The sequence below is a fragment of the Strix uralensis genome, chromosome Z (assembly GCF_047716275.1).
Source record: "Strix uralensis isolate ZFMK-TIS-50842 chromosome Z, bStrUra1, whole genome shotgun sequence".
NCBI lineage: Eukaryota > Metazoa > Chordata > Aves > Strigiformes > Strigidae > Strix > Strix uralensis.
The window spans coordinates 66128065-66148749 of NC_134012.1; the positions used below are offsets into that span (position 1 = coordinate 66128065).

The 20685-nt window shown below is 36.2% G+C and overlaps 1 protein-coding gene across 5 annotated transcripts in view; it reads left to right on the forward strand.

Moving 5' to 3' along the window:
• Positions 1–20685, forward strand: part of HOOK3 (hook microtubule tethering protein 3) — a 91074-nt gene that overhangs the window by 29804 nt on the left and 40585 nt on the right. For 4 of the 5 annotated variants that reach the window (XM_074855489.1, XM_074855488.1, XM_074855492.1 and 1 more), the window contains exons 4-9: positions 3618–3668; positions 6780–6912; positions 8957–9024; positions 17802–17864; positions 19305–19388; positions 20415–20578. In XM_074855489.1, the coding sequence (XP_074711590.1) occupies positions 3618–3668; positions 6780–6912; positions 8957–9024; positions 17802–17864; positions 19305–19388; positions 20415–20578 (563 nt within the window). Of the gene's footprint in view, positions 1–1195; positions 1291–3617; positions 3669–6779; positions 6913–8956; positions 9025–17801; positions 17865–19304; positions 19389–20414; positions 20579–20685 lie in introns of all 5 variants that reach the window. The other variant, XM_074855493.1, reaches the window with a different exon arrangement.

The following is a 20685-nucleotide window of genomic DNA, read 5'->3' on the forward strand; positions in this document are numbered from 1 at the left end:
CGGGTGTTCTCTCCTTGGTAATATGAGATTGGGGAAGTAAAACAGGAAATGACAGATGGGAAAGAGATTGGAAATGGATAGAGATTCATCTAGAAATAATTAATCTGTTGTGAAAGAAATTAATCTGTTGTGAGTTGCAACAGCTTTTGAAGTGGAATAAAGTGTAATTGTCACTATTTTTTTTTTTTTCCCCCAGTAAGCTTCGTGTCTTTTCCAACAGAGGTATGGGTGCAGGGAATGGATGTGAAATGAGTTGTGAGGGTAGTGTATTGTATGTGCTTTGTATGGAAAAGGAGGAAGTCAGATTGCTGATGAAAGCAAGTAAGTGTCCCATGGGCTGATCTCCAAAAGATGATACAGCGCTTTATATTCATGATCGATATTGGAAGTTCTATCTGTTGTCTTCTATCATTGCATGATTTAATGGACTTTGTTAGTTCGTAATTAGGTTTTTCCCATGTGCTTAAGAAAAAGAGAAAAAAAAATCTGAACAACCACCATCTGCTGTGATTTAAATTCTAATGTAATTGGTTGTCTGTAGCACTTTCTTGTGCTGTTGTTGTTCATTTTCATTCATCTCTGAAGTCTTCCTTTTAAGAACTTATGCTATGAGCTGACAAATGTTACTGGAGCTACCGAGTTGAATCTCAAAATAGAAAACAATTGTAGTAGTTTCCCCGTGGTGATCCTCTGCCAGTGGCAGTAGAACCGTCTAAGTGTATTCACTGCAGACAAGTTAAAAAAAAAAATCGAGACCCCTCTGAGTAGCACTGAAGATCATTGTTAAGTTTAAGCCAGTCTATAAAGAAGCTGCTTCAGCCTTATAATTGTCTGATTGTGTGCCAGAGACAAAGATGGTACAGTTAACTCTTGAAAGCAAGTTATCCTAGTACTCCTGATTGACAGTGAAATAAAATAGTACCTCAAAGAAAACACTCTTTTTTTTTCAGTTTGCTTGCTTTTTTCTTTTTCCGAGGATGCTGCCCTATATGTTAGTTTTGATCACAAATTTTGATCAATATTGATTTTATTGCCGCATCTCAACTCTAAGCTCTGTGAAAGTTATATGGAGTAAGATGACTCTTTGTGTTTAAGGGATTTTAATTCAAACAATGCTTACAAAGAAAGGAGAAACAAAGTATTTTGTACGTGGGTACTTTCATTTTGTTTCTTATTTTTTGGGATTGTGTTCAAGTTCAAGGTTCCTCACAATGTTCTCATTGGTAAACTGGACTTAAATTCTGCAACACGGCCCTTGCATTTCTGTGGCACTTTCTGCAACAGACTCAGGTAAATTGCAAACTGGAAAATTTAATGAATCAAGTTTGAAAATTATATTCCAATTAGTGCAGTATTCTTTGTGGTGATCTGACATCAAAATAAAATTATTTACATTTCTTTAAATCCTTAAATCTACTGCAGACTTTGGTTATGCTTCTACATAGCCTTTGAGAGGTAGTGGTGATTGCTTTTGGGCAGACAGCTAGAAAATAGTTGTAGTTCTTACAGAAACATAATGTGTTATGTGTAATATTACCGAAATAGTATGTGTTTGGGAGTAGAAGGTGTAAATCTGAAAGTAAACTAATTTTTATGCTGTTACAGGAGGAACAGTAAATATTGTTATATACTTGCTATCATGTAGCATCTCCAGTTCTCATTCTAGGTTGTCAGAATATTCAGTGTGTCACTTTTCAAGTCCAAGTGAATTTTTGTTTGTGTGACTTAATGTTCAGTGATTATGAAGACAAAGAGGATGTTCTTATATCTTAATAAGTGGTCAGCTTTTGCCATTTGTTTCCATAGGGAGTGGATTAAGAGGAATAAGATAATCAGATCATTATCACTTTGGATTTCATGGCTCAATCTTTTTGTGTGTGTGTAGCCTCTTCCTTTCTTGAGTTTCTCTTAGAAGAGACTGGATTTTGCTTTCATCACCTCATTTTGAATGTTGACTGTGTTAAGTGTTGAGTTTGTCCCTGGATTTCGGTATCATGTTTCCTGTTTTCTGTAGTGTTTCTTCAGATCTTTTGGAAGATAGATGACTTCTGTCAGTGGACAGAATGTCCTAGCTGGATATTTTTGGAATGTAATCAATAGAAGTTATTGTGGGCTTTAAAGACAGTTCAGATTTGAGAGTTTTTGCTCTCCATTATAGTTCCGCAGTTTGCCACTGGTGGCTACTCTTGTCAAGATTAGCACTTTGTGAATCCTAATGCAGTCAGGTTCAGTCTTTGCAGAACCTGTTTGTAGATATCATAGAATCATTTAGGTTGGAAAAGATCCTTAAGGTCATTGAGTTGATAAACTGAACACTACCAAGTCCACCACTAAACCATGACCTTCAGCGCCACATCTACACATCATTTAAATACCTTCAGGGATGGCAACTCCACCCCTTCCCTGGGCAGCCTGTTCCAGTGCTTGATAACCCTTTCAGTGACAATATTTTTCCTAATATCCAACCTAAACCTCCCCTGGTGCAACTTGAAGCTGTTTCCTCTTGTACTATCACTTGCTACTTGGGAGAACAGACTGACACCCACCTTGCTACAACTTCCTTTCAGATAGTTGTAGAGAGTGATAAAGTCTTCCCTTAGCCTCCTTTTCTTCAGACTAAACAACCTCAGTTCCTTCAGCTGCTCTTCTGTCACAGAAGACAGTGCACTATTATCTAAATTCCTTGCTTAAATACTTGGACATTAATTTGTGGCAATCTGTAGCAGTTACTTTCAGCAAAGATTTTTTTTTTCTAAATATCACCTATGAGATCCATTGGTCTTTTTTTTTAATTTTTAAATGCACTCTTTATCTCAGAGACTTGATGTAAATGGATTTTTGCTGCAAAGAGAGCAGTACTCAGTGCTAGTGAAGTGTGGCATAGATTCTGTACAGCAGGAGACATTTTATTGATGCCACTGTTTATGCAAGTGAACAGAAGCTATCTTCGTATGGCAGTGAAGGCATCACTGAGAAATGTGAATTTTGCCTTTATGTCATTAGACAGACATTCAATTGTAAAGAACTGGGGTAGGGGGGACGAACAAAAATGAAAGAAGTAAGAGGAGTAATTAATGAGAAAGTTAATAAATTAAGGTTGCACAGGTTGGGAATAAAGGAAGATATTGAGCTCATTTTGGTTTGGAAGAAGAGGTTTATCTCTGCAGAAAGTAGATCACTAGGATACTTTAAGAGAAGAAAAAATGTTTTGACTTGTAGATATAAAATTTGTAATTAAAAATATATATTATTATATTATATATATAATATATATATTATAAAATAAATGTAGCACAAACAAGGTTTCCAAAAAAGATTCATCCTTTAGAGTCTGATCTAAAGCCTATCCAAGACAATGTGATGTTTTTCATAAATTTAAATAGGTTCTGTCAATTAGTAATGATTTGTGATAAGGTCTGGGAGTCTCATCATAAGGGTCTATTGCATAACTTTCATGATTCTAAATTAAACTGCTCAAACAGAAAGTCCTACTGTGCAAATAGATGTAATCGTATGATTCTTTTGTGTGATTCTTCTGTGATTGCCTACTTCAAGATCATTTCTCTGTAATTTATTCCCTGCATTTGTTGTATTTCCTTCATCTTCTTGTCAAATAGGTAAGCAACCTGAAGAAAATTTTGAAAGGAATATTGGATTACAACCATGAGGTAAGAACCATTTTAAGTCATCTACATTCCTTTTTTGTTACATATTTTAGTTAACCTATTTAATGTAAATTATATTCTACTGATTAAGTTTTGAATTTTTCTTGCAAAGTATTTGGCATACAGACTGTTTCATGGTCTATTCTCAGGTGTTAGCCTTCTCTAAAACTTTTCATCTGATTTCTTGAATACTCAGAGCTTCCAGTGGGGTCTGATATGCAAAATCTGTCATACAAACAATAGATGACTTTGCTGACTATGTTCTGATGATGGACTTTGACAGTAACTGTGTTTGATTTTTTTTTTTTTTTTTGTCCTCTGCTCCAGCTAAAGACTGCTTCTTTCCTTTATTTTCCTCTTAAGGAGAGAGAGTAAAGATAATTTTCAGCCTTTCCCCACATTAAAATTTTCAAGGAAATGCTTTAATCCTGGGATATTGGGGTCTGCCCTTGGTGTTCTCTCTTAGACTGTTGAGCAAACTCAGAAGTAAACAACTCCAGAGGAGATACAATATGGTATCTTTTTCAGTGGTGAATCTTCAGCTGAAATATGCTTTTACTCTCAGTGATGTTTTGAGGCAAATTGATCTGTACAGGCTGCAGCACAAAATCCATAATATGTACCAAAATATGTACGTTCTGGACATTGCTTGTCTCAAAATATTAGCTTGTCACAAATACTTTGAAGAGGAAGATATTTATTAATAAACTTAAGTCTTTAAAAATGAACAGATTTTCAGAAAGGAAAAGTTAGACTCATAAGCTCATATTCAATAAATGGTCAGGTATCCGTGTTGAAATAAATTTTGAAAATTGATGGTTAAGCAAGCTGGTCATAACTGACAATTCTAGAAAGAAGTAAGTTTTTTGTTATAAAATATTAATATTACTATGGAAATGTCAACTTCTTTTTGGCTCATTGGTATGTATGATGATTAAGTTTCTGGTGTGAAAACTTTACTACTAAGCAAGTTTTGAGCTGTTTCAATCTGATTAAGTTCTGCAAAGGTAATGCACATTTGTAAGTTTGGCTGGATTTTGGTTTGGTTTCTTTTTTTTCTGCTGAGGCAGTGCTTGTGTTGATAATGGAGATGATCTGGATTCTGGTATGAATCCTGGTTATGTTTTCCTCAACCTGATTCCCTCTCCTAGCAATCACGTTCTACAAAAACGTAGATATGAATGTATATGGATTTTACCTGATGTAGAGAAAAGACTTTAAAAAGTGTATATGCTAATTTTGTTGATCTTCAAAAATTCAAAAATTTGTGTTGCATTCAGGAGGACAATCTTTCAATAGCTGCCTTACATTGCTGTCTGTCAATTATAGTATGGAAGAACAAGAAGCCAAAGTTTACCTATTTATAGTTTGTATGCTTTGTTATGCCCCAGTAAACTTGGTGCAGAACTTCGCTGCTCTGGAACTGAAACTTTCATTTTTTGTAAAGGTCTTTTATATTTATTTTTTAAAAAAAGCAGAAAAATTATCTTTTTTATCTCAGGATATTTATTCCAGAGTCTATACTTCATTTCCATATTTCTTTCAATTTTTTTTTAAATTAAAATTGTATCTCATTTTATTTCAAAATCCTCTGTTTACACCTTCACGTCCTTGGCTTCTTCATAGTGCCTGCTGATATGCCTCTTCCCTTCAGCCTTTTTTAACAGCAATTATATTATCAGTAACTATGAAGCTGTTGTTGTAGTATTAAATCCAGCATTGCATTTGAAAGAAATTCAGGAACTACAGATCAATATATAAATACATATCAGATTTATATAAGTCAAATAATATTGTGTTTTACTGTATTATCACAGTCTATATACAGTGGTAATATTTTCCATTGTGCTTGATGCGTTCATAGAATTAGGGTTTTCTCACTAGTATGACTTAAAGAAGCCTTTTCCAACAAGAATGAATCTTGGTCCTGTAAAATATACAGAGAATTTTAGTAGTGTGCTCATTCTTTGAGAAAACTGTTTAAAAAATAATAATGCCACAATACAAAAACCACCATACAAAACAAGTACAAACACAACCACAACGTTTCCACAAAGCCCAACCCTGGAAAACTTTTGAATGGCTTGATTTCCATGTATTCTTCATACACATCTGTTAAATGTTTTTTTACAAACACCTTTACCTGATTTTCTGTTTTTCTTGAGTAATAACACAAAAAAGGGCATCCAGCAAACAAATGGCTGATTCCCTCTGTAGTCATTGTTTCTTTATTGCACCCTGCTTAAGAAGTGACAGTTTCTTTTTATCTGCAATTAATATGTCAGAGAGGTGTTTAATTCCATGTTTCATATTCATATTTTCAACCCCCTGAAAGCTCTTTATGAACAATTTAGCAGAATTGTTTAATTCCTTCTACTGACAATCATTAATGTAAATCCTTCTTAATTATAAATCAGATTACAGTAATGGTAAGTCACATGGGGTTTTTTTGGTGTTGTTTTTTTTTTATTTCTTTCTGTATGTGGGCTGTTTAATTATGTAATGTACTACTACGTCAAATTCTCTTCTATGGAACCAGCTTTCCTACCTCTGAGACTTGCTAAATATCTCTAAATTTTCTAAAAGTGTGAAGCTAAGTGATTGAGTTTTTTACTGTCAAATTTGTTATCCATCAGTGCTAGACACATGTATTGTATAAGTTAAATATTTCAATTTCTGGCTTTCTAGTGCTAAGAAGTATGATATTTGTGTATAATATTTTATGCTAGATAAGATATTTTTAGGCGTGAGATTTTGTTTAATGGAATGGTTTTTAAAAAGATTAATTATCACTGTGCTGTTGATCACCATGGAAGCCTGCCTTTGTTACCTTTCTTACCTGAAGAAAAAAGTCTTGCTAAGTTTGAAACTAATACTTTTTTATTAGTTGAAAGAATCAGGTTTGTCTTCTCTGAAATATTAGTTGTATCAAGCAGTATGATTTAATATTTGGATGTTAGGTGTTAGGCAATTTAGTTTGTTTTAAAGATTGAAAACTATGTTAAAGTCTTAGTGAATTGCTCTTGTTGATTCTGAATCACCTTTGTATTTTAAAATATGTGTGTTTGTATATATGTAGTGATAAAAACATGTATGTACTGGGTCTTTATGCAGATTCTAGGCCAACAGATTAATGACTTCACCCTTCCTGATGTTAACCTGATCGGAGAACATGCTGATGCTGCGGAGCTTGGAAGAATGCTTCAGCTTATTTTGGGATGTGCTGTGAATTGTGAACAGAAGCAAGGTATTAAATTTTGAAAGCATGTTTACTCCCAGGCAGTGAATGAAAATGTGGCTAGCTGTGTAACTACTTAGGGGAAGAACTGTATTTCTCAGGCTGCTGTCAAGAGACATGTATTTTTTTTCAATGATGACATTATTTTGTCCTACAGATAATAACTGTTGTTTTGTTATAAGCTTCACTAGTTTTGGAGTCTCAAACTGTGGAACTGGTTTTGCTTCCAACATACATATTTTCAGTTTTTGTTTGCTGAGAAGAAAAGGCACTCTACAAAGGAAAATCCTTGGGCCCACCCTTTAACGATTTATGAGGTAGATCGGGATAGTTAAGAATCAAAAACTGTGATTGTTGAACTATTCTGTGTGACTCTTGGTTTTATGAATTCATTCCAGTCAGCATCTTACTACAGTATGGCCAGCAACCATCAGTATGACTGGGGGCTGGTCTGAAGATAAGTCTGATGTGATTTGGGACACTGTAGTTTCTGAGACTTTTGCATGAGGTTGGCAAATAGGAAAAAGTAATGTTGGCAATCATGCCCTTCTGGTCAGCAGCTGACAACCGAGCATGATACCTTAACAGCATCCAAAATATCACTTGAGACATCTGTTAGACAATTGCATCCCACTTCAGCAGTCACTGAAAGAGACTTCTGCTTCTCTTGACTCCCATGGCACCAACTGTCTATCTGACCTGAACAAGTAAAGTAGGGACCCATTCATTTTTCCTGCAGATGCCACAGAGGGTGTGATGAGCAATGGAGATGCTTGTTGAGATGTCCCAGATCTCATGCTCTAAACTGGCTTTGGGTCCAGTGTGTCTTATTGTTACCCAATTACCTTAAATTACACTTAATTCAAGCCAGGTTAAGGTAACAAAGCAACTACAAACATTTATTCTTAACACTTAAAACAGGAAGCATAGGAACATGTTTATAAAATACACATGTGGGTAAATAAAACTATGTTTACTTATTTACGTTAAACCTGCATCAAATATCTGTCTTTTCCTGATTTAACTCAGTTCCTTTCTGACAAAATGGCAGCCAGGGTTTCAGACCTCTTGTCTTCCTCTTGCATAGTGCATCTTAGCTTATATAGCTAGTTCCCCCTTTCCAGTTTTCTCAGGTGTCCAAATCACTTTAATTTCTCCCTCTATTCTTCCCTTAATCAGGAGACAGTCTGGCTATCCTATTAATTAAAATAGAGGCAATTTTCTTACATGAGTACATAAATAACTCTGTTTTATTAGGCTTCCTGTCCTCTGTTTTATGTAAAATTATCTGCCTTCCTTTTCATGACTATTTGGCATCCTCAAGTGGGAAGTATATCTTATTCCTATCTCCTAAGAGTATCTCTTACTCTTTCAGTCTGGACATTAAAAATGTACGTGTTTGAACAGCCTAGTTTTATGTACTTTGAGGTGACTGATTCCCAGCATCTTCCTCTTGGACAAATCATTGAAAGAATACAGGTTGCCTGTAAAAGTGGTCATATTTGAGGGGAAACCATATGATACTGGGCAAGTCATAAAATCCTTGACATGATCTAAATACCAGAATGTGTCCTCCTAACCACTGTATCATCTTACAAGGTACCTGTTGTGTAGCTCACATCAACACATAGGTGAGGAATAAAAAAGTGGAGGGAACTTATTTGTGATATAGCACAGAAGTAAGAACAGAAACCAAGAACAGATGTGAAAATGCCTTAAAATGAGGATGCTTTAGGAAGGCTGGACATTATTGTTAAACTTAGGGAAAACGACAACCTATGCGTGGATCATGTACATGTATAGCCTGAATAGTTTGGGAGCAAAGTGTGGAAGGGAGTGTGAGATGCCAGAAGGCAAAAAATGGATTTATGTCTGAACAGACTTCTGATAAAGTCTTGTTGATTATGTTGGGGTGGGACTTGACTGGTGATTATGCATTTCAGTGTCATCTGTGGCACCTCTAGTCATTTTGTAGGAAGGATGCAGCTTCTGACTTCATGTTCAGTGTGACTTGAATTTCAACAGTAACATTTCAGAATGCTCTTATTTTCAGAGTACATCCAGACCATAATGATGATGGAAGAATCGGTTCAACATGTTGTCATGACAGCCATTCAGGAGGTATGCTGGGATGCCCACAGTGTGTAAAAGTTCAGCCTTTTAGTATTTTACAAAAGTATGCTATTTCCCACTTTGGAAAAACTTAGTTGGAAGTAAAGAAAATGAAGAGCATAGGTTTTTGCCATTTTACATTGAAACATACCTTATTTTTCCTTAGAAAAACAAATCACTAATCACTTCATGTCAAGGAACTCTGTTTGAGTGTCCCACTTTTCTTTAAATCTAGAAGATTGAAACTTCTGGATATTTTTGATACTGGTTCCCTTTCCTCTACCTTTCCCCCTCTGTGGCTCTTGAAGTGCACAAGACTGGTTTTATATGAGTAACCAAATGTTGTAGAATTTCTTCAAAATTTGTAACTTGAAACTGCAAAACTCCATGAACTGTAAATTATTTATTTTACTTGACAAATGAAAAGAAGGAAACGGATAGCAGAGTATTCTTTTGTCATCCTTAGATATATGAATAGACTAATGAAGGTATTTGTGCTAATAATGTTTTTACAAGTTAGTAAGTATACTGCGGTGTATTTTGTAAAAGTGCTGTTCAGTAGTAAATTAAAACCACAGTGGAAATTAAACTACAGTGTTAGTGACTGCTACAGCCATAAAGCCCCTATGTGACTTCTTAGGACCACAAAGTGCCTATAAGTGAAGTGCCTTTCAGTCTTCATAGATGGAGGTTTACTGCAGGACGGGCCACTAAGGAAAGCAGGAAATTGCTTGTAATCCCATTTCTTCTGAACCCAAACAAGAGGAATTAAATTCCACATTGCACTGTAGAGCAATATCAATTTTCTGTAACATCTGAATAGAGAAAGAGATGTCAGTGAGCCTACAGGGACCCCATCCCCTATTATCCCTTTCACCAATGCTGTATACACACAGTTGTACATCCTGTTGTCTGTGTGTGGATGGCTATCTATAACATTGCAGAGAGGACTTTTGAAATTAGCATTGAAAGAATCCTTATGCTAAATCATCTTCCAGTCAGTGCTACCAAATACGAGTTTGCCTGAGTTTTGGGATATTTTACTTCTGTATTCTTTTTAACTGTAATCCAATATTTTGGTGGATTTTTCTAATATCTATTCTTTTTTTGTTTTTCTAAACCCAACTTTCAGCTTCACTTTATTCTGCACTGTCTTAAAACAGAAAACCTCTTATCCTTTCCCCTTCTGTTGAAAATATCCTGTTTGTTTTTTGTAAAAATCTCCTTCTTCATTTGATAAAATAGCCAGATCTGAAGCAGCCCACAATTTTCAGCATTCGATGAGTAGGCATTTAACTTGTTTAGTGTTTGGGTCCTTTTCCAGAGGTGGGCAGTAGAAATGGGAAGAAATCACAGGATGAGGGTCTGTTCTTCTGGAACAGATTTTTGAAATGCAGTGAATCAAAAAGCTTGCTATTCATGTACTGGTCCAGTTCTGAGTGATTTTAGTTCTACCTTCCAAGCTACTGCAAAATCCAAGGCATTCAGAACCAAATGAAGAGAATGTCAGGTGCTTAGTGGTCATTGAAGAGGTTATCGAAGAGGTTTGAGAGTGGGACCTCCCTCCATTATTTCTCAATGCTCTTAGGAGTCTGGAGAGGTCCCAGTCAACTGGAAGCTGGCAAAGATTTCCCAGTTTTCAGGAAGGAAAAGGAGGACGACTCTGGTAATTACCAGCCTGTCAGCCTCCCTTCAGTGCCTGGCAAAATTATGGAGAAAGTTATTTTTGGAGTTACTGAAAAACTCCTAAGAGACAATGCAGTCATTGGTCATAGTCATCACAGGTTCATGAGGGGAAAGTCCTGCTTAACCAACTTAATTTCCTTTTATAACAAGGTTGCCCATCTACTTGACCAAGAGAAGGCAATAGATGTGTGGTTTTTGGATTTTAGCAAAGCATTTGATACTGTCTCTGTCAGTATCCTTCTAGACAAAATGTCCAGCATACGTTTAGACAAGTCCATAATACATTGGGTGAGCAATTTACTGTTGAGTCAGGCTCAGAGTCACAGTAAATGAACTTACAACAGGCTGACAGCCAGTCGCAAGTGGGGTTCCTCAGAGGTCCGTTTTACGACTAGTGCTCTTTAATGTTTTTACAAATGGTTTGGACGCAGGAATTATGTACATTAAGGAAGTTTGCTGATGATACTAAACTAGGAAGAGCTGTGGACTCTCTCAAGGGTAGAATGGTCTTACAGGGAGATCTGATAGACTAAAGAGCTGGGCAATCACCAGCCACATGAAATCTAACAAAAGCAAGTGCTGGATTCTCCACCTGGAACGGGGTAATCCTGGTTATATGTACAAACTGGGGGACAAGAGGCTGGAGAGGAGCCCTGCAGAAAGCGATCTGGGGGTGTGGGGTGATGGCAAGTTGAATATGAATCAACAGTGTGCCCTGGCAGCCAAACAGGCCAACCATATCCTGGGGTGCACCTAGCACAGCATAGCTAGCTGGTTGAGGGAGGTGATTGTCCCACTCTACACTGCACTGATGAGATCCCACTGCAAGTACTGTGTGCAGTTTTGGGCACTTCAGCATAAGGACATTAAACTATTAGAGTGTGTCTGGAGGAGAGTGGCCAAGATGGTGAAAGGCCTTGAGGGCAAGACTTAGGAGGAGGGGCTGACGTCACTTGGTTTGTTCAGCTTTGAGAAGACAAGACTGAGGGGTGACCTTATTGCAGTCTACAGCTTCCCGAAGGGGGGCAGTGGAGGGGGAGGTGCTGATCTTCTCTGGTGACCAGCAACAGCACACGAGAAAATGGAATGAAGCTGTGTCAGGGAAGGTTCAGATTGGTCATTGGAAAAGGTTCTTCACTGAGAGGGTGGTTGATCACTGGAACAGGCTCTCCAGGGAAGTGGTCAAAGCACCAAGCCTGTCAGAGTTAAAGTTGTGTCTGGACGATGCTTTTAGTCATATGGTTCAGTTTTAGGTAGTCCTGTAAGGAGCAGGGAGTTGTAGTTGGTGATCCTTATGGGCACCTTCCAACTTGAGATATTCTATGATTCTAACAAGTTTAGATCCAGAGAGTCTTTTCAGAGCTGAACCTGCAGTCTGTGTCTTTGGAGGGGTGAAGCTTCACTGGTTTAAAGGGGTTTTTCTATTTCTTGGACTTGGACTAGCTCTCACAATCCAAGTGACTTGGACTAAGCAATGTGTAGGAGACACCAAAATAAAGTGCCTAGGAAAGTAGCTATATATGCATATTTGAAAAGTTGGTATGTCACCTAATCCAAACATTTCAAAGCATTTGACATGCACGTGCTCTTTCTTCAAAATTAGGTATGTAAAAAGATATCTCTAAGCTTTACTGATGTATTATGTATTCATCTTTCTGTTTCAGCAAAGCATATAACTGTTTTTTGGTGATGCTTTCATTTTCATAAATCATCTTACTCATGAAAATATTTCATGAGGCACAGTATAACAAGCTTCTGCTCTGTTTTTTTGCATGAAGAAGCTGATTTTTAAATGGAAGAAGGAACATTTTATGTTTTAAATTTTATTTGGTTATTTCAATTTTTTAATAACTCATGACTCTTCAGCATTTCCTTTCTTCATTAATTTGTTTAAAATAAAATATTAATAACAAAATATGCCTCATGCTCAATAAAGATTTTATAAATTGAGCAATGCTTTTCTGTTATTTTTTTCAGTGCAGTTAAATTGACCTGGTGTGTTGTCACCACGTAGATTCTCAGATTCTAATCTGCAGATACACATTTCTAAATGCAAGCTGTGCACAAGATAGAGGAAGAGCAAGAGTTATATAGTTATCAAAAATATTGCAAAAAAACCCATATAAATTATGTATTGTATTATATATTCTGTAATATATACACCTATATTCTGGTTATATTATTATAATTTGTTGATACTTGCAATTAATGTATTGCTATGTATAATAGAACATATTTTTAATTTCATAATTTGCAGATTTTTTTAAAGGCCAGAAATCTTTCCTTACAGAAATATTTTTGGCCATTATGTATTTTCCTTTTCCTCCCCTTTCCCCTTTCCCCTTTCCCCTTTCCCCTTTCCTTGACTTCCTTTGGAAAATCTGCTGTCATTTTCCCAAGTCTCTATTTTGAGCAGCCAAGTTCATTACTGATGAAAGCAGTAGCTGGGGAAATTGTTTGCCTTTGCTCTTTAGAACACCTGCAAACTGGATCAATTTGCAAATGTCTGTGCAGGTCAGGTTGAGAACCTCACAGAAAAGTCTTAACCACAAAATACTTAAGGTAATGTCAAAACTTGCTTGGGGAACACAACAAAAGGTACTTTCTGACTGGATTAATACCAACTGTGTTACTTCCACAAGGTAGAAACTGTTTGATTTTGTTGTGTTTTTTTTTTTCTCCCCTGTACTTTGTCCTGACTCTTTTAAGGCTCATATTATCTGAAGTAAAAGTGGGTTTTGAATAGCTAGTAAATGATAGAAAAATATTTCTTTGGGTCTGTCATCAGTACTGGAGGAAGAAGGTGGTCTTTATTTTATACCATTAAAGGATACACACTGTGTCATTCATAACCTTGACTCTTAAAAAGCAAACGAACAAAAAGATGTTTTAAAAAAGAAAAACAACCTTCTGAATACAGAAGCTGGGTTTTGACATTGTTTTGTGGGCACTTGTACAACATTAGCAACTTATAGAAGCAGCATTTCAGATAAAGCAAATGTTTTGAACTTTTGACATCATCAACTAAGTGGTGCAGCTGCATTTGCAAAATCATGCAAATCATGGGGAAAAAAAAAGCATTCATAAAATCTGCATGCATGAATAACCTGAATTGTGATAGTTTTACCCCTTCCCTAATCTTTATGTATCCATGACAACACGTCTTGTTCACATTTCACAAACAAAGCAGTTAAAAAGTGATGTTTTAATAATATAAAATTAGCAGATCTACAAGTATTTTTTTAAGACATCGTACCAAAGCTATGAGCATGCAAATGTATACATGTAAAGGATTAACAGGAACTGACAACTGCTTCTAATAAAACTACACAAAGAATTATAAAAATTGTCGTGTTGTTGAGGTTATTGTACCATTTAAAATCCAGACTAGCCTCTTCACCACAGAATAAGCTTTTTTGATTTTAAATGGCATTTTGATTATTTGAACAAATACTTGTGCTACTGCAAGTCTTCGCTCTAAATATGAAAAATAAACAAGAAAAAGAGCAAGGAAGTAAATGCTAATTGCTTGCTTTTTCACTGTGGGAGGCTCTTAAGCAGATTTTTCCATCTACTGTAGAGGCCTAATGCAATTGCTTGATCTTGCAGGCACTTTTTTAGTTTCCCTTTTTATAATTAATTTACTTGTAACATCTCTGCGTATCATCACCTATTAAAGTTACATGTGAAAATAAATGATAATACTATACTTAAGCTAAATTGTCAGTTTGGAGATGAAAGCCAGTTCCAGTGCTGCAAAATTGTGAAGGCAGACCTTTATATCCACCTGTAGTTTGCTCCTGAAGAAATGAAAGCTTGCAGCTGTGGAGGGAGAATGAGAAGGCCACTTCCTTCTGCTTTTTGTTGTCTTGAGTCAGCCAATTGATATGTAAATGAAATAGTTTGGCACTTTAAACTCAAAAGTATTGTCATTGACCCATACCTCTCAAGACCATGTCTTCTAATATCACACTTGCAGATTGCATGTGAAGCACTGAAACTACACCAGTATTTCAGGAATTTGTCTGAATGTGAGCTTGTAAGTAAAGGAGATATAGCAGAACACAGTAAGGAAATTTGCCTTTAAAAATAATAATAACCTACTAGTATCATCAGATTAGTATTTAATATGCAGGTAACTGATGAAGTGAGCATTTTGAAGCTCTAAACTTCAGTAGAATCAAAGAATGCCAATTGACAAGAAACAAAGTGAAGAGTAGGGGAAACTAGCCAAGCCTCTGTTACCTTATATTTTTTAGGTGGTTGGAAGGTGTAGTGTGTGTTTTGAGTTGACATACATATCTGTATGGAATCCTAAACCACAGCATTCATTAAAACTTTTCTTGAACTCTTCAGGAGCTCTTACTAAAGAGAGAGAAGGTTGGACAGGTGGGTGGAGTTGGACTCTATTAGCTGTGCTGTTTACAGTGAAGTGTTTGCTATTAAGCGGGGAGAAACCAGGTAGAGGCAAACCAGAAGCAGAGCGCAGTCAAGACATTTGCTTACATATACCATTGTTCTCTCCAGTATGTGAGGAGATGTGTAAGGAAAAGATGGAGGCACACCTTCACCCTGATAACTCTCCCTTTTCACCCCACTTCTTAACTTCAGTTTAGTTGTAACTGATGATCAGAAGTTAGATTCCTGTATTACTTGTGAGTAATCAATCTTGTTCTTGTTCCTTGTATGGTTGTGCTACATAGCACAATCCTTAGATTTCTTCTTTAGCATCCCTACCATACCAGAGGCCCTAAGATTGCAAGATGTTTCTTGTTGCATTATGTCAGTCATCTGCACGTATGTCAGTGGCTTTTGCTGTCAGTGCCTTGTGTACATTTCCCATGACATTCCTGATGTATCCTGTGGAGTTAAATTCACAAATTCTGTGTGATGTTCATGCTACACCCACACCATGTATCTCCACCACCTAATCCTTCTCCAGTTAATGTCCTTTTTTCTGGACATTTCTGTGAAGGATTCTCAAGGTGAGGAAGTTTTGGGAGAGATGGCAAAACTCCTTGAAGAATAAAGATATTATGTTATTGGCCTCGGCCTGTGTCCTTTATGGTAATCCCCAGAAAGCAGCAACACCACAGTGACCTCTAGTGAGTTGTGCAGCCTCTTGTATTCCTCCTACAGTAAGTCTTGGGCAGGCTTCTTAAGCTGGGTTTCTGAAGAGGAAGTTATGCTAGGACTAGAAAGGAGTGCTGGCTGTCAGGGACATATTGTTTTACACTCTTGTGGATTGCATGCAGGCTGGGACCTGCCAGTTAGAAAGTACTGGCTTAGTGGATGGAACTTACTTAGTGTCTGAAGTGTGTTTAAACAGTGTTGTGTGATACAGAATAGGGAGAAGACTTCAGTATTTGCTTAATATGGATATCCCTGTTAGTCATCTGGAAAAGTATTTAAGCGGTAGCTAGTGAAATGGAGTAATTGAAACTTGTATAAACATCACAGAGCGGAGAGGGATTGGAAATTCTTGTTTTGGATGACAAAACGATAATCAGATTAGAAAACATGGCCCTAAATTAAATACAAGTTTGTAATGCCACTCTATATGGTAATAAAAATGACACATGGCTTCATTTTTAGGTGACAGCTCTGAGTCCATGGACTTTCTAATTACTGTTACAGGGAATCTGGACTTCATGGAATGCTTCATTTCAGAGTAGTTTGTCACTGTAAAGATGTAGACAAAATGGAAGGAATTCAGCAGTTAGCAACAAACACCATCCAGGTCTGAGGAGGACTGTTGGGGACAGATAGATGAATTTAAGCATGTGGTATGCAGCTAAATCACAATTAAGGAGATGGGGAAAGGAAGAGAAACATAAGTGTATAAATATTTGAATGATGTAAATGTCAAACAGATTTTTGTCTTGTCGACAGTGGTGTAAACAGAAAGGGTAGAGAAGGAATGAAAGCTCTGTGCTGTGTATCTTAGGAGCTTTGCCAATGAAAAGTAATGCAAAAGACCTGATTTCTGGAAGGAATAAAGGAAGCCCTGTTTCTGGAGAGAGTAACCAGACTGAACAGGATACCTTAGGAAAGAAATCTTGTCCTGATTTTGGTTGGGATAGGGCCTTTTTGATTGTAACTTCAATGAATTGTGTTATTGGAGAACTTATAAAACATTTTGTGTTTGGACAGACTTACAGAAACCAACAGTGTGGTTCAGTAATGCTGCCTTTTGAATTAGTTACAGCATATTTCGTATTTGGAAGACCGTTCCTTTTTGTGTCTGACAACCTTCAGTAAAAACTTTACCTTAGTATGTTTGCTGGAGGTAGGTGGGAGGAGGTCTTTGGGCTACAACTTCTGTTATCTTTGATTTAACTTTTAACTATCTGTATAGCTGATCAGTGGGTTACTGAAGGAAAACTTACTTTCTTATCAACACTTTAACTTTTAGCAAGCACATCAACCAATTTGAGGGACTTTTTTTTTTTTTTTTTAAAAAAAAAAAAAATCACGGCTAAAGGTAATGTTTCCAAGACTAAACCACTATTAGCCATTCCTGCAATGAAATAGGTTAGTATACAAGGAATTGTAATACTCATTGCAGGAATATCTCTGTAAACTTGCTTTTTAAATTTGCAAATTACAGACAACTCCAGAGCGGAAATTTTGGTCATCTTTGTTTTGCACAATTAGCTGCGATAGAGATGTTCCCAACTTTAGTTAAATAAATAAATTGATACGAAATTCCAGGTGATCAAAAAATAAAAAACACTGGCGGAGAACAATTAAAGGCAGGTCTTGCATGGTGTGTTGATAGCTACCATCCACTGTCACTTCAGTAAAATGCTTAGCAGAGTGTACTGTAGGTTTCACCATGGATAAAGAATGTACATTTTTAGAAGAAAAAGACATGATGTAAGATTTCTTTTATAGTGCTTTAAATACTATACATTCTGAAGATTTCTTTCTGTAATTGTTTGTGAATATGTCATATATAAAAATTAATTTTAAAACTTCTGAATGAAGTCAGATTAAAGCTCCCAAAAGTTAAAATCAGCTGGGTATTTCACTGAAGCTTAGTTTTTAATATAAAACTAAATCCTTGCTTTTTCTAATCCAGTGTAATCTAATTGCAGTTGATGAGTAAAGAGTCTCCGGTCACTGTTGGAAATGATGCTTACGTTGACCTTGATCGTCAGGTATCTAAGACTAGATGTTTCTTTTCCGTCAATCGTAGCACATGGGTGGCCAATCATTTTGCTTTATTAAGTCTGTCTTTTTGTCTTTAATCATGAAGGGATTTTATGGGATAATCAAATAATGAATGTAAAACTAAATCTCAGTATTTCAAGTTCTTTTGCTTTATAAATTGGTTTTATCTGTTTTGTGTATTTAAAGGAGAGGAAAAAGTCAGTTTGGAAAACAGGTTTAGCTGTATGACATAGTATAACAAAACTGCAAAGAGATACAAATCTTTGGGTATTGAGAAAGAAAGAAAGATAAAAACCTGTGTAGTATTTGAATAAAACTTTTTTGCCAGTTCCTACTTCCAAAGTCAGTTTAAAAAAAAAAAAGTAGATGTGGCTCAGAAATCCTTAAAGGAGTCCTGTTACAGTGTATAAGAGAACTTTCCAAAGAGAATCCTTCCCTCTTTGATATATTTAAAGAATGTGCAAAGCCAATTGGTTTTTTTACTAGCTTAACCTCATGCCAACACTGTCCTTGTTCCTAATTTTTTTTTCTAATTGAGAATATAGTGGTGTTCCCTGTGTTCATCATTCTTTCTCTGCAGATGTATGTAAATTCTGGGAGATAGAATTAATTTTTGTATGTCAACAGGCCCTTGAGAATTAAGCTTGTAAAGATAAGATATGATGATGCTGATTGAGAAAGCCTACATAAAATTCATCATATATAATAATACATATCTATATCTCTATATACGTAATATGCATGCACCGGTTTTAACAGACCAGTTTTCTTGTAGCTATGTATTTATGTTGTCTTAACTGCATTCATATGCAAGCTTGCAAGACATGTATCTTTGAACATAAAGCCTTTGAAGGGAAGTATCTGAATATTTCCCACTGCTTACAAGATTAAGTGCCCTTTTTCAGAGGTGTAGACTTCTCCCTCATGATGTTAGTTGTATTCCTGTTGTGCAGTAAGAGTAGCTTCCAGTGACTAGAGAAACCTTACCCTAATTGTCCATTCCCTGCATTCCACCTTCCAGTCCTTTCTGTATTTTAAAAGTAGGTTGAAAACTGAAATTATGCACTCTTTGCATCCATAAAGAAAAGTGGTATTCACAACTTCTTAGTGTACAGAGTTGATGAGTTTTTGAGACCCAAGTTCTCCAGGATTTTTTGACTCAATTCATAGAATAGATGTGATAATTCTGATGTATTTTTGTAAGACCAAATATTACTTAAAGGTATGTTTACCTTTTACTGTCGCACAAACTGAACAGTAATCATATCTCCTTCTTTGTTTCTCTGTAAGAGCAGAATTGCCTCAGTTTTCCAAAAATTTAATATATTACCTAAATGTAAAAATAATTTTACAGTCATGTAGTTCAGAATATTTTTAGACACTTTGCACAGAGTGATGATACCGTAAATGTTTGTTGTTTATGGTAGCTGAAGAAGACTACAGAAGAATTAAATGAAGCACTAGCAACAAAAGAAGAAATTGCCCAGAGATGTCATGAGTTAGATATGCAGGTAGGTTTGCTATATTGTACATATTAATTTTGAAGTGGGAAAGAGATATGTTAATTTTTAGGCAGCTGAAAACAGTAAGTATAGTGTGGAAACATACATTTTTAAAAGGGAGATGAAAATTGCACAGTAATTACTTGTGCTAATGGAGAGAATTTAATTGTTTTCTTATCTTGATGCAATGTTGCCAGTATTAAGATGATTCATAATTTTTTTTGATTCAGGTAGGAAAGGGTTGAGCTGTGTGGTTCAACTCCTGCATTAGAAAACTAATAGAGGTTATGCTGCTCTAACAGTTTCAGTTAAGAGTTAAACCCCAATCAGAAGTTACTGTAGTCTATCAGCTGTGTATGGTTTTAGACTAAGTCTTCATGTAAATCATGCATAACTCGTCTAGAAGACATGAGGAGTGTAAAGTGGGAGCCCTTTGCCATTGCAACGCTACTTTGGAGTATAATTCAGGCTTTTGCCAAGCAGTTCAGTAACTGTTAGAATTAATGAAGCTGATTTGTGTGTCATGGTTGATTTTGGTGTATTTGATGATTCAAGCTCATAATGAAACACTTCTGTTGAGATGTTCACATTCTCTCTCTTCCCCTCCTCCTCCTGCATGCTAATTCTATACTATTTAATGAGATATGAAGCAATGCTTCAGCTGTTTTTGAGTTGCAGAACTTTGGGTTCTTTGCACTACTGCCTGTTTTCACAACATTGGCATAAATCGTTGCAACTGTGTTCCTGTTTCAGGTCTTCTTGCAGTTGGCCACTGGATTAAAAAAAAATCTAGGAAGGACATAGCTATCCCTTGGATATCCAGACTTGGATATTCTGTATGGGTGATAGGCATTATTTCTTTTGGAAATCAATTTTAAAAGCTTTATGTGGAGGGCTAGTTTTACTTGTTTGTTGGGAAAGTATGCAAACTTTTTTATAATGAAGTTGTATCGATACTTTATTATGCACAAGAACAATATTGCTCTCAATAGCTGGATAGCTCAGTTATTCTAGTTTATGCTTTTATTATCACAGGTTGCAGCTCTCCAGGAGGAGAAGAGCAGCTTGCTTGCCGAGAATCAGATTTTGATGGAACGTTTAAATCAATCTGATTCTATTGAAGATCCCAACAGCCCTGCAGGTCGTAGGCATTTGCAGCTGCAGACGCAACTAGAACAACTCCAAGAGGAAACATTCAGGTAGTAAGGGTGCACTTCGTTGTTTGTAGCTGGCAACAGACATGACTTACATACTTCTGGTTCTGCTGGCAATTATGAATTAGTGTAATGGGTGGTATAACCACAGT